This window comes from Limanda limanda, chromosome 14 (genome assembly GCF_963576545.1).
Source record: "Limanda limanda chromosome 14, fLimLim1.1, whole genome shotgun sequence".
Taxonomy (NCBI): domain Eukaryota; kingdom Metazoa; phylum Chordata; class Actinopteri; order Pleuronectiformes; family Pleuronectidae; genus Limanda; species Limanda limanda.
This window is the reverse complement of record NC_083649.1, coordinates 7,741,951-7,755,959: the sequence shown is the minus strand read 5'-3', so window position 1 is coordinate 7,755,959 and position 14,009 is coordinate 7,741,951. Positions and strand designations below refer to the sequence as shown.

Here is a 14,009-nt window from a genome sequence, read left to right as displayed (position 1 = left end):
CTAAAAGTTTCCTGCTGAATATTGGAGATAAACTCTGGTTTTTAATAACTTTTTTATCTTTTTTAACTGAGCTACGGTTCAGCTTCACTCTTCAACTCGCTTCACCTGATTCTGACAATTGAATCCGTGGCTGTTCCACACTTCTCAGAAGAGATCGTACACGCTCACCAGTTACATAGTTTCAAACGGGGGGGGGGGGAGTGGAGTGGGAATGAAAGAGGAAACATTGTCTCTCTATTCAAAGTCAGCGAACCATGACGCCTTTGAATGAAGCTGCTATTTTTAGTTATAACGTTGCTTAGTGTTGCTCTAACTTTGTGTGTGATGTGGTCAACTTCACACTCTTGTGTCCAATTCATCAGTGAGACCACTGAGCTGCTCTCAAACCCGGCAGTGACATTATTCCCCAACGATGTCCCACATGACATTGAGATCACATGAATACAAAACGGGCACAGACTGTATCACCATGACAACAGCCAAAACGACAAACTACCGTCTCTCGCTCGTGCGTTGTCCCTCGACGGGTGAATGAAGAGTTTAAGGTAAATCCTTGATGCCTGAGTGTGAACTGAGCTTATCGTGTTAGTGCTTCTTGTTGTAAAGGGAGGAGAGGAGGGAAGGAAGTAGAGAAGAAGGCAGAGGAAGGAAGGAAGGAAGGGAAAACAAGAGTTCCTGTCTTTGCAGCGGCGACAAATGTCAGTCGCATTCTCATAAACAATGGCCGGACCCCCTGACTCTGCTTTAGTCCTATTGTTCACAAACTAACAGAGCTGGGACCGAATATCTCTGGAGATATTTGTCAAGAGTTTGTCCGAAAAACAGCTGATGATGTTTTCGTGAATTCATGTCTGTCAGAGACTCCTGGTTATCGATTGGAGTGTTACAACTTATCCAGAAGTTCTGAATCTTTCTCTCCTTCAGTCCGACCCATCTTTTTAGTTTTTTAACTCTTTCAGGCCAGTTTGAGAGTGCTGACAGGGAAAGTTGGGACCGTAACCATGGTGACAGGGTTTAGGACGGTCGCCTGTCCAACCAGTTGGGGGTGGGGGGCCAGCACCGCTGTGGGTTTCCCTAACGAGCCCCCCTGGCTCACCATGGTGGCGCTGTTTACCTGGGCTCCGTTTGTGTGAGCTTGAGGATTAGCCTGGACGTGCGGCAGAGTGTGATGGGTGAAGGTGTGGGTGATGTGGCCCACCATGGTGGGCTGGGACACAGACACACCCTGGGGGTAAAGAGTCGGGAGGTGGGATGGCAGTGGAGCTCCCAGGTGAGCCACCGGGTGGACGGTGATATGTCCGATGGGCTGGGCGGTTATATGTTGGTGGTTGGCCGGAGCTGCCGTTAATGGCTGCGGGGTACAGGCGGTGGGACCGGGTGATGGGGCAATGTGTGTGAGGTGCTTGTGATTGGATGGCATTGTGTGATTGACAGCTTGGATGACCGAAGGGTGGGAGACGGCGGCATGAGCGATGACGGTGGGCTGGACCTGCAGAACCGGGGGCTGAATGTGATGAGCGTGCGGCAGAGGGGGCGGACCTGGGGCCGGAGCGATGGCCTGATGAGGAGGCGGACCTGAGGGGGAGGGCGTGGTCAAGACTCCAGACAAAGGCAGGGCGGCGTGCTGGATCGACAGGTGAGGGGCGAGGAGCGGCTGGGCTTGTAGGATGGGAGGCGCTGGTTTGGTCAGGAGTGCTGGAGCAGGAGGAGCGGAGACATCCTCGTCCATGTCTTGCTCAAAGTTGTCCTCTCCTTCTGTAAAGCAGAGAGGAAACCTGTCAGTCATCATGTCAGGATGCAGGAAAACAGCTCCCTGTCCTCTCTGTGAACATGAATATTTATAAAATATAAATTCCACTAAAAGTAGGGTTGGGTACCGAAATCCAGGGACCGAATCACAGCACAGATTTCGGTGCCAAGGCTTTGCACTGAACAAGTCGTCAACATAAACATCACAGCACACAGCACAAGCTATCATTACACTTAACTCTGGTGGAAACACACATTACGTTAGCCTCGACAACAAAATGCCTGAAGCCTAACGGTGGAAAGTGTGTCTGTATTTCTCGTTACAGGAATCCGACACCAGGCAGATATCGGAAACAATCCAAACGATACCCAACCCCAACCGAGAGAAAGTTGAACTGATATTCAAAACTAAATCGAACCATCTATCTCTCCCGCGCCTCCGCTGCTATTAAAAATCTTTACCTACCATTGTACTTGTTGTGGTTGGTTCTGTGTAAGAGTATCGACTCTAGCTGTTGCATCGTCACTGTACCTGATGCAGTGGACGTGGAGGCCTGGTCGTCCTCCGGCTGGATGGTCTGTCGCAGGACCTTGTCGACCTCCGTGACGTCCATGCACTGGCTGAGCTCGTTCTTCAGCTCGGCCAGCCGCTGCTGCGTGGCGATCTTCTCTCGGGCCAAACGCTCCATCTCGTGCTCGTACTCCTTCTCCTTGCGCTTCAGAGTCTTCCGGGGGGAGACACAGATAGCAGAAGACAAAATACTGTTAAAAACGCTTCTAACCTCTCCTGCAAAACCATGCTACAGATGAGAGAAATACAACACAGGCTGCTATACATTCTTAGATACAAGTATTTGTTCAGCTTAGGCCAGACAACATACGTGAAAAAAAGAATATCTATTACAAAACGTTCACATAAGGTCAGTTTCAAAACAGACTCAGATCTACCTGTGTTGATCTGAGATTCTCTCATCATAAACACTATCATCGCTCATTTAATTGATCCTGATAGATGCTGCCTTGTTTAGTTTTTCCCTCTGTGTTGAGAAAGCCCAACACTTGTGAAAAAAAAACTATTAATATGACACAGATGGAGGAAGTGTAGAGTTTGTTTTAACAGCAGGACAATGCAAATAATGAGAAGATCATAAAACAGGAGATAGAGGGTAATAAATCATACGTAGGAAAATGAGGAAGTAAGAAATGAGGGCCTGGTTGTGTGTCTTGTAAATAAAGATCCAGGCCACTGTTGAAGAATAAACCTCATGCCCACTATGAAGTGAGGATTAGTTTTAAATATCTACAATTCAAGGAACTGGCATTGCACTGGAAGGAAAAAGGAATTAAGGCCAATTTTCTGCCTGGCTCCTTTTCACAATCCTGAAACACGATGATCTCTGCACCATCCCAGTTTCACACACAAGCAGGAAGGCATGCCTGCAAATTCAAGCATGTTCACGCTGCTTTTGTCTGCGTCATCTACAGCTCCGCCTATTTCCTGGATACCGCATGTTGTTTTTAATAGAGAGAGAGAGAGAGAGAAAACAGGGTCGGAGTGGGAGTGGACGTCCTGCTGTCTTCTGCTGCCAACAATCACACCAATTCCTCATCAACCCGGCCATGTCACTGGATTACAGTCACATACAACTAAATCAAAGCATTCACTCCAAGCCCTGCCCTGTCGTCTGCAGAGTTGTAAGAGACACGTGTGTTTGCAGATTTATCAGCGAGGAGGAAAAACACAGCGAGAGACCTATTATTTAGAAAGAGGGAGCGTTCAGCTTGCCCCGCCTCACCACGCCATCTCTGTGACCCAGTTTCTGTGTGGGTCAGCTGACGCCTGAACGCCAAACCAAACGACAGACTAAGAACATTAACACAGCTTACTTGGGAGGTACGAGGGGGAGGGAGGGGGTGAGGAACAGGGGGAGGAAATGGAGGAGGACAGAGGATGTTAACAAAACTGAAATCTAAAAATCTGATAAAAAAAAAGGGTAGAGAAGTGAATCCTCCAGCCCAGAGAGAAAAGAAAGCTTGAGATACAGGAAATGAGGATATGAGGACACATGATCCTGCTACCGGGCGCTCGCTCACTTCACTGAGCAAAGCTGTTTACTCCACAGTCACATGACGGCCTCACACGCGTTTCCTCAGCGCTCTTTGAAACGGTTTCAGACCTGGTGAACTCCTTCATAACAGCTCAATACCTCTCATGTGACTGGTGATTATTTTTTGGTCCACTCATGATTAACAGTGGCTGTGGTAGAGAGTTTAGTTTTCAATTAGCTCATGATGGATAATAGCTCTGAGAATGCAAAGACCCAGACAACATTACGCTTGTGTTAATCACAACCTTCTGCCGTTAGTACCATTAATTCCAGCTTCTTGTCTGTTATATCATGATTTATATTTGCACACTTGGTTGAATACACTGGGTGACAGATAGACACTGCGTCCACAGAGGAACTACAACCGGCGACGTACGTGTGCATGTGTATCCATGCATCTCAAGGTCTTCCTATACGATAACCCCGGACACTGTGAGTCCTGCACCATATCACCAAGGAAACAACTTCCACCCATAACCGTTTCCTTGGCAACCTCGTCCGTGAGGACCTGGCTGCTTGAAAAATGGTTTGTAAAAAAAATAGAGATATAAAAATATCATCAGGAACTATCCAATTTAGTGGAGGAACAAGGGGGTAATTATATTTAAAAGGGTGACGTGACTGGATGTTTGCCTGTAGGGTGCGTCAAATCATTCCACACCCTTCCCCCTCTCCATCCCACACTCCTTCTCCTTCTACACCCCCATCCATCTCCCCTTGGACACCCTTCCCCCCTGTTCCCCTCCTTCACCCCATCTATGCCTCCTTTATTCTTCCTCTTTCATCAGAACTACTCCCTGATTAAAAGGTGCAAAGATCTCGAGAGTGATGATATTTGTCCTGACAGGCGTCTCTGCATTAAACACACACACACACACACACACATCTGCATTAGGAATGACGACAGCACCAAGAGCCCTGTATGATCCCAGCGCTCCAACAGCATCAATAACCATCGACAAAATGACCAATAACCTTGACTGGACTGGTTTAATCTTTACATCACACAACCTCATATGCACTTTCCTGTGCAGACAAACAGGGACGAAAGGGACTGACTACGGTGTCCTGGACAACCTGCTGCCTGTTGCTATGGTTACCAAGTGTTCGGTACAGACAACAGGGCGACGGAGGACGAGGTGAGCAGTAAAAAAAAAGGGCGCGACAGACACGGGTCGAGAGACAAAGGAAATCTGATCTGAACTGTTCCCCCTGTTATAACCATGGCAGTGGTTCTGCCCTGCTCCGTTCACGCTGTCTGCCGCTGCCTCGCTCGCTCTCATTCTCTCTCTCTCTCTCTCTCTCTCTGCAGTCGAGAGATGCAGAGCAGGTCGGAGTGGTGGAGCTACGGTGACGTCATCGAGCTCGCACTAGCCATGTGCTCAGATCTCACATGGCTGAGGGAGAGGGACTGAGCTTATATGAGGAGAGGTAGCAAGAGAAGAAGGGTGAAAAAAGAGAGGGGAGGGGGGAGGGCTGAGGGGCAGCGAGTCACTCATCTATAATAAAAACTGACTGATGAATGTACTGGCCTAAATATAAAGATAACAACCATTTCTGGAGGTTTAGTTGGATAAAATGGGGGCATATACCTGAGGGTTATCTTTTCACAACATGGATGCAGGAAGTTGTCACCAGTGTTTAGGGACGAGGCTCAATAGCATATGATTTAATCGCAAAAAATCCATCCATCTATCCATCTATCTATCCATGTATCTATCTATCTATCTATCTATCTATCTATCTATCCATGTATCTATCTATCTATCTATCTATCTATCTATCTATCTATCTATCTATCTATCTATCTATCTATCTATCTATCTATCTATCTATCTATCTATCTATCTATCCATGTATCTATCCATGTATCTATCTATCTATCTATCTATCTATCTATCTATCTATCTATCCATGTATCTATCTATCTATCTATCCATGTATCTATATATCTATCTATCCATGTATCTATCTATCTATCTATCTATCTATCTATGTATGTATGTATCTATCTATCTATCTATCTATCTATCTATCTATCTATCTATCTATCTATCTATCTATCTATCTATCCATGTATCTATCTATCTATCTATCCATCTATTTATCTATCCATCTATCTATCTATCTATCCATGTATGTATGTATGTATGTATGTATGTATGTATGTATGTATGTATGTATGTATGTATGTATGTATGTATGTATGTATGTATGTATGTATGTATCTATCTATCTATCTATCTATCTATCTATCTATCCATGTATCTATCTATCTATCTATCTATCTATCTATCTATCTATCTATCTATCTATCTATCTATCTATCTATCTATCTATCTATCTATCTATCTATCTATCTATCTATCCATGTATCTATCTATCTATCTATCTATCTATCCATGTATCTATCATTACAGATAGATTCATTTTGAATGTAATGAATTTGGATCTGGAGATTGTGTTGATAGCTTAACACATTTGAGAGGCTCTGTCTGTGAATATTCAATATTTTTTTTTGCTTGATAAATCAGTAATCAGCTCTTAAATTTGTCCAATTAACCTCCTGTGGACAGACTAATTTTATAATTGAGTACTGTTGCTGAGTTGGATGATAACATTTCCTTTACAACGTGAAAAACGGTGCAGTACGGATTTCCTCACCAGCAGCTGTGATCTGCCGAGCATCAAACACCAGCTCGTGTCATGGAGCGCCTCAGATCCTCCCGTTGTGTTCCCTGAGGGCGGATCCCAACATCTTCAAGTTCTTCCATCTTACAGACTAATTTAGCTTCTTCCACTGACTCCCCATTGAAGTCTCAATCATGACACAAAAAAAAAAAAAAAGAACGACTGCATCCAGCTCCGGGCCTCAATTCATTTCTGCCAGAGTTCAAAAATCTTCTCTCATCTACTTCTGTGGACTGACTCCCCCCTTGGAGCTGTACAGCCCCCTCCCCCACATCAGCCTCAGATCAATTTCCCAATATGAACTATTTTTCTACACAACTACTTTATGCTGCAAGTCTTTCCACACAAACATGTTACTCCTTCATCTCCTCAGGCTACTTAGTACTTGTTTCCCCGACAGAACAAGAGTACAGGAGGGAGTAACACAACGTCTGACTGAAAGGCCAACAACAAGTCGACAAAGCCGTTTTCATACATGAACTCCACAAAATTCCTGCACAATTGGGTCTGGACCTTCTGTGGAGTTTTCTTTTCACATATGAACGATGCAGCCGGAGAATCTCTGGTCAGACCCGTTCACAACCACACAGAAGTCTCAGGAGCGTTCAGGGGAGCGATGGAGGACGCCATAGACATATATAAAGACTAGATGTCTCGTTCGACGGAGCCGGACGTCACCACATGGCGGCCATCTTGCTACGGGGCAGCTCGCTCACCCATAACATTGTGTTGGTAGTGGTAAATAACCATAACTTGCTCAATTTTCAAACGATTTTGAAACGGTCTGGTTTGTTATAAACGTCAGAGATGTAGTTATGACACTGCATACTTATGAATAATAATGTTATCTTCTAAAAAAATTAATAATTTATGCAGTGTCATAACTACATCTCTGACGTTTATAACAAACCAGACCGTTTCAAAATCGGTTGAAAATTGATTAAGTTATGGTTATTTACCACTACCAACACAATGTTATGGGTGAGCGAGCTGCCCCCTAGCAAGATGGCCGCCATGTGGTGACGTCCGGCTCCGGCCACCATATATGTCTATGGAGGACGCTATGAATACATTCCACTGCAGAGATCTCTTGTTTTTCTTTACAGCACATCAGCACCAGCATCTAACTTTAATCGCCATAAAACTCTCTTGACATCTTCACCTGTGTCTTCTACATGTCTGGAGAATGTCAGAAGTTTATAAGAGTTGAGTGCATGTTTTCTGAGAGCAGCTCAGGTGTGATATATATCATTATATTCTGCAGACTATTCACCATTTTCTTATAGGCTGATTCATAATTATTTGGCAGATGTCATCTCAGGTTCACAAGAAACAAACAAACTCAAAATGCCCGGCTAAAAAAAAAGCAGCATTGTATCTTTAAACACTGAATTCTGGTCTCAGAGCTCGAGAAAGATGAAAAACAAAGATGGAAGAAAACAAGAAGCGAGTGGTACCCGGAAAAAGGAAAAGGAAACGTAAACTGGAAGAGCTGTGAGAAATGTATTGAATCCCTCCTTACCTGTATGTAACGCAATGCGCTGCGGAGAACACTGAGGTTGGACGTTTTCTTCTCATCAACATTTGGAACGTTCTTCTTCAGCGTCTCAAAACAGTCTTTGAGGTGCGCTCGCCTGGAGGGCCAAGAATCGAAAACGAGAAAAGACCCACACTTTTGATTTGGTTGTCACTTGCTAGTCGTCTTGGAGAATATTCACAATGTAGCAGTAAGTCGATCATTTGTCTGAAGGGGTGAGGGGGTGCACATGTCAACTTCTCTCTGTGTTAGGAAATGCTAGGACCTTTCCTAACAAACTTGATAAAACAAAAAAACATGTGTGTGTGTGTGTGTGTGTTGGTAAAGCTAAAACCAACACTGCTGTTTGGTCAGTGCAACAAAGTTCTGATTATTATGACTCACCTGTTCTTCTCCAGTTTGTTGTGAACCTCTCTGGTCCCGGCTCTGAGAACACAGGAGTAAATGATCAAACACAACCATCCAGTCATTAGTCAGTAACTAGTATCAACTCTGATCAGCACAGACAAACTGACCCTCCTGGTCTCCTCTTCCCTTCCATCCCCCGCATGTCTTCCATCGTCACGCCATTCGGCCGGGGCTGAGATGTGGGCGGGGCTTGATGGGGAACCAGTGTATGATGAGAGCTAGAACCATTAATGCTGATGGAGGTCGGGTACTGAATCTGAACCTGAGGCTGTGATTGGCTGGGCTTTGCTCCCATCAGCTGCTGACCAGTCTCTACTTTTATTTGGGGCTGACCAGTCTCTACTTTTATCTGGGGGGCGCACAACAGGTGACGAGAGGCCGGCTGCTGCTGCTGATGCTGCTGCTGCTGCTGATGATGCTGCTGCTGCTGATACTGATGCTGCGGTGGAGGAGGGGAGGAGGAGATCTTCACCAGCGCCGAGCCGTTGAGTGACGTCGCCGCCGCAGCAATTGGCGTTGGGAGTGGTAGCGGTGGGACCGACGGCGTCGAGGTGACCACGGGGACCATTGGGATGACGGTGAAGGGAACTTGATGATGTTGGAAGGAGAGGGGCGGCGGGGCGGGGGGGTGATGTAGCTGTTGACGGTGAGCGCCATCGCCCCAGCTGATGTGGTTGGCTCGGACTGGCGGAGACGACGACGATGACGTCACAAGCTCCACTCGCCTCGACTCCGCCTCCTTGTTGATGAGCTCCTTGGCTTTGCGTTGCTCCTCCTCTGTGAGAAATAACAAAATGGAAGCATCAGTAAAAAAGTGATAAATCATTTACAAGCCAATAAGAACATAAGGAAATATGAAAATACCAATAATATATATATACACTGTAAAGAGGATCACTAGAGGGGGAGTTGGACTGCACATATTAACTATATTAAATTACAGGGACAGGTTGTTTCACTAATTTACTCAAAATGAGCATAAATAGATTGGACTAAATGGATGACACCAGTAAAGGGAATACAATGTATTTTTTATTTTTTAGACCCCGAGCACTGATCAAAAGTCAGGTGAGGCCCTATTGAAATTGTAAGGATTATTATTATTATTATTCAGGCAAATAAATTGGCTTTTTGGGGGCTTTACCATGCTCAAATTCTTACCAAAATTTGCAGAAAGTTAGAAAGTGGTGAAAATTTCCGTATTCTGAAGGAATTTTCAATGGGCGTCGCAAAATGGCTCAACTGTGCCCCCCCGAGACCCCCGGTTTCATTTGTTTTCCATCCCATGTTATAAATCCAATATATACTAATTTCATCTTATTTTTAAACAACCTAATGCAGCAAAGGATGTGAACTATGTTCGCTGTTTCTTTGTTGTCCTGACGATTAATGGGACGGATGTTCAAACCATGTGCACACAGAGCATGATGTCATCGGTGGAATCAGACAGTGGGAAGGGAGAACAAAAAGTCTGCATCCCTTTCTTGACTGGAGAGAACCCCCCCTCTGTCTGCCCTCGGATTGGACCAGTCCGGCGTTGAGCATGCTCTGACCCATGAGCAGCGGACTGATGTCTCAGACCCCCTCAGGTGGGTTGAAGACCCCCCTCAGGTGGGTCGACCCGTCGGCCTCGTGCCACACAGTGAAGCATTGTTGCATTTCAAACCAAAGCAAAACTAAAGTATGTTTGAAGAAAAGAATCACACACGTGCAGAAATGTTCCCACGCTGCGCCCACAGAACACACACACACCGTGCCAGGCACACTCAAAGGGATGTGGAAAGCCCTCAGTTACCATGGTAACGGCTACTTGAGAAACAGACGATTTCCCAGGGATTCCTTAAAACCTGTACCACGCCGACAAAAAGCCCAGCCGCCACCGCAGCGATCAGGAAAACAGACGCAGCACACGCCGGCGTGCTCGGCTGCGTGTTGAGTAACACTTCTTCTCTACGTGACGCTGCAAACACACAACGATGACACAACTTCCCGTGCACCTCAATGGTTCAGCTGAGAGAGAAGGCCTGCTCAGAGAGATACTGTCGTCACGAGGAGACGCACAACAACAGCTTTTTAATTCTATTGGATGTGACAACAAGAAACGATAATAGAATCAAAGCCGACTGAACATATTGCACCGTTTGTCCAAATGTCATTTTACAGCAAGAAAGTTAGTCAGTTAATCAGAAAGATGAGAATAAGTTGCAGCCCTAAAGGCATCGTTCTCCTCTATAAAACAGCAGAATGTAAAATGTTAATAATATTTGTCAAGCAATAGTTTCTGATTCTGATTAAGTGTTATTGTGATGCAGGAAAGTATCATTTTAAATATATATGAGTACAGGAAATGACCATATTCATTATAGACCAACTACATTATTGATTAATCTGCCTTTTTCCTTCATTAATCAGTTTAATATGAATGAATGAATAAAGAACAAGTAAATAAAATGAAAAAATTCAATGGAACATGAGCAGAAAAAAGGTAAAACCACACGTGAACGTAGAATTAAACCACACAAATAAATCATCATCGAAAAGCATTAAATCCTCATAATCCCGTTGGTAGACACAAAGCAGATTAGTTATATTATCGAATGTTTCTAAACTAATTGCTGCTTCGTCTCTAAATCAACGAATCAACTTATCGATCCTGATTAATTGTTGCAGTTCTACCGATATCGTGACAACGGTTTCTTGGCGGGGGGGAGCTGGAGTTTGAAGAATGCAGAATGCGGGGTCATTTGGGAACAGCTCCCAGCAAAGTGTACACGCTGTACAGACTCTTTCCGTCTGCTCATGAAACGCTCTCTCTCTCTCTCTGTATCAGGAAGGGGGGGTGGTGGTGGGTGGGGGGGGAATCAACCGGGAAGTAAAGATAATATCTGACTTATTGATTCTTATTGACCAGATATTATTTTTGAAGCATCATCCCCACAGAGTTAGACTCAAAGGAAACGGGTGAAGAGGATAAACCCTGATGTTTCCTGACCTGAAATATATTCCAGCTCTTGTAGTAACACACACACACACACACACACACACACACACACACACACACACACACACACACACACACACACACACACACACACACACACACACACACACACACACACACACACACACACACACACACACACACACACACACACACACACACACACACACACACACACACACACACACACACACACACACACACACAGCCCCAGATTGTCATAGGCACGCAAACGTAAATTACATAACTCCTGCATTGAGAGAGGCTGGGCTTCGGGTGGGGGGGGCAGAGGACAGCACAAGAGGTTTGCCCCACTCCCCCCCCCCCCCACACTGTCAGAGACTGAATGGGAGGGGCGGAGACGAGGCGTGTACGAGTGTGTGTGTGTGTGTGTGTGTAGTTGTGTATCCAGGAGGAGTGTGTGCACGTGGTCGGTGTGGGTGCATCCTAGCACGCGGTAGGGTAAGTATGCGGAGGAGGGGGGGTGAGGGGGGGTGTGGTCGTTTGTCTGACACGTCATCAGAGGGGGAGAAACACTGAGAGCTCCCCCACCCCCCCCTCTCCCAGTATTATGTCTATTGACAGGGGGGGGGACACCGAACAATAATCATCGATACTTTGATATATAAACACGCTCTCGTGCACGCGCACAAGCGGGTGCGTGTCATGCGGGGCCGCGCGGAGTCACGGTGTTATGTAAAGAGGCCCCGCCCCGCCCCGCCGGCCACGCAGCCCGGGGCGTCCCGGTGAGCACATCCGGGTCCGCCATTACCGACGAGTTCCCGGGGATCGAACACACGCGGCTGCACAACAAAGACCACACACATGAACTGTGCAACACACACACACACACACGCGAACTGTGCAACACACACACACACACCGTACACACACATGAACTGTGCAACACACACACACCGTACACACACATGAACTGTGCAACACACACACACATGAACTGTGCAACACACACACACACACACGAACCGTACACAGTCACACACACACACACGAACTCTGCAACACACGAACCGTACACACACACATGAACAGTGCAACACACACACATGAACTGTGCAACACACACGTACCGTACACACACACACACAGTCACACACACACGTTCTGAAAAACAACTTCGTGTGTTTCCGCCTTGACAGCAGCAGCGCGTGCACTGGTCGCTCGGGATGACTCGGGTTTTTCCGGAGACTCTCGGGTCCCCGTTTCCCTCTCTGAGCACGAACACATCCTACACACACTTCCTCCCCGGGTCCAGACGCGAGCCCCCCGGGGGGTCGGTGGTACCGGGACCCGGTGTCACGTCCGGTCCGCACGACGCTCCGCTGGACCCCCCCCGGTCCGCTGGACCACCGGTCCACTTACCACGGGCCAGGTGCTGCTGCTGGCTCTGCCACTCCAGGTACCGGGCCGCCTCCAGGAGCGTGTCGATGCTCATCGCAACCCGGGGGGACCCTCTCGACCCGGGGGCCCGGGAGCGAGCGAGGGAGGAAAGAGACCCGAGCAGGGGGAGGGTGAGGTCCCGCCTGGAACAGCCGTGTGCACGGTTCGCCGCCGCGGGCCCGAGCGGCTCGTCCCCGGTGCTGCTGCGGGAGGGTGAGGAGGAAGGTTCGATCCCGTCCGGACGGAGTCGATCCTCGCAGACGTAAAAAAAAAAAAACAGGATTGCAACAAGATGGCGATGCGAGCACGGGAATACACACAACAAGGCGAGTCGTGTTCTCGTTAAGCTCCGCCCCTCCCGGGTTCCTGCCCCGCCCCGTTACTACGGCCGCCCGCAAAACCAGGCGCCACGCAACAAGCCCGCGCAGTCCCGTCCCCGCGCGTCGTCACCAGCTCCACTGTGTGTAGGTGTGTGAGAGAGAGAGACTGTGTGTGTGTGTGAGAGAGAGAGAGAGAGAGACTGTGCGTGAGAGAGAGAGTGTGTGTGTACGTGTGTTAGAGAGAGAGAGAGCGTGTGTGAGAGAGAAACAGAGAGAGTGTGTGTGTGAGAGAGAGACAGCGAGTGTGTGAATGCGTGAGAGAGAGAGTGTGTGTGTGTACGTGTGTTACAGAGAGAGAGAGCGTGTGTGTGTGTTTGAGAGAAAGTGTGAGAGAGAGAGACAGACAGTGTGTGTGTGAGAGAGAGAGTGTGTGTGTGTGTGTGAGAGAGAGACAGAGAGAGTGTGGGTGAGAGAGAGTGTGTGAGAGACAGAGAGAGAGGGTGTGTGTGTGAGAGACAGAGAGAGTGTGGGTGAGAGAGAGTGTGTGAGAGACAGAGAGAGAGGGTGTGTGTGTGAGAGACAGAGAGAGAGAGTGTGTGTGTGAGAGACAGAGAGAGTGTGTGTGTGAGACAGAGAGAGAGGGTGTGTGTGTGAGAGACAGAGAGAGTGTGGGTGTGAGAGAGTGTGTGAGAGACAGACAGAGAGAGTGTGTGAGAGACAGAGAGAGTGTGGGTGAGAGATAGAGATAGAGAAACTGTGTGTGTTTGTGTGTATGTGTGTTAGAGAGAGAGTGC

General features: G+C 47.2%; 1 protein-coding gene across 1 annotated transcript; it reads right to left on the bottom strand.

Annotated features, from left to right (window-relative positions):
• Positions 1–227: 227 nt before the first annotated feature.
• mntb (MAX network transcriptional repressor b) lies at positions 228–13,190 on the bottom strand. The gene is made up of 6 exons (XM_061086078.1): positions 12,878–13,190; positions 8,601–9,270; positions 8,470–8,511; positions 8,071–8,182; positions 2,282–2,474; positions 228–1,755 (listed from the first exon to the last, which is right to left on the bottom strand). Exons 1-6 carry the CDS (start codon positions 12,948–12,950, stop codon positions 956–958), a joined length of 1,890 nt encoding a protein of 629 aa, XP_060942061.1. The 5' UTR covers positions 12,951–13,190; the 3' UTR covers positions 228–955.
• Between the last annotated feature and the right edge of the window lie 819 nt (positions 13,191–14,009).

Coding starts and splice junctions, on each gene's coding strand:
- mntb (XM_061086078.1), bottom strand. CDS start 12,950: ATGAGCATCGACACGCTCCTGGAGGCGGCCCGGTACCTGGAGTGGCAG. Junction 8,512..8,600: donor GGGAAGAGGAGACCAGGAGG/GTCAGTTTGTCT, acceptor CTGTGTTCTCAG/AGCCGGGACCAGAGAGGTTC. Junction 1,756..2,281: donor CTCCACGTCCACTGCATCAG/GTACAGTGACGA, acceptor TCTGCTTTACAG/AAGGAGAGGACAACTTTGAG.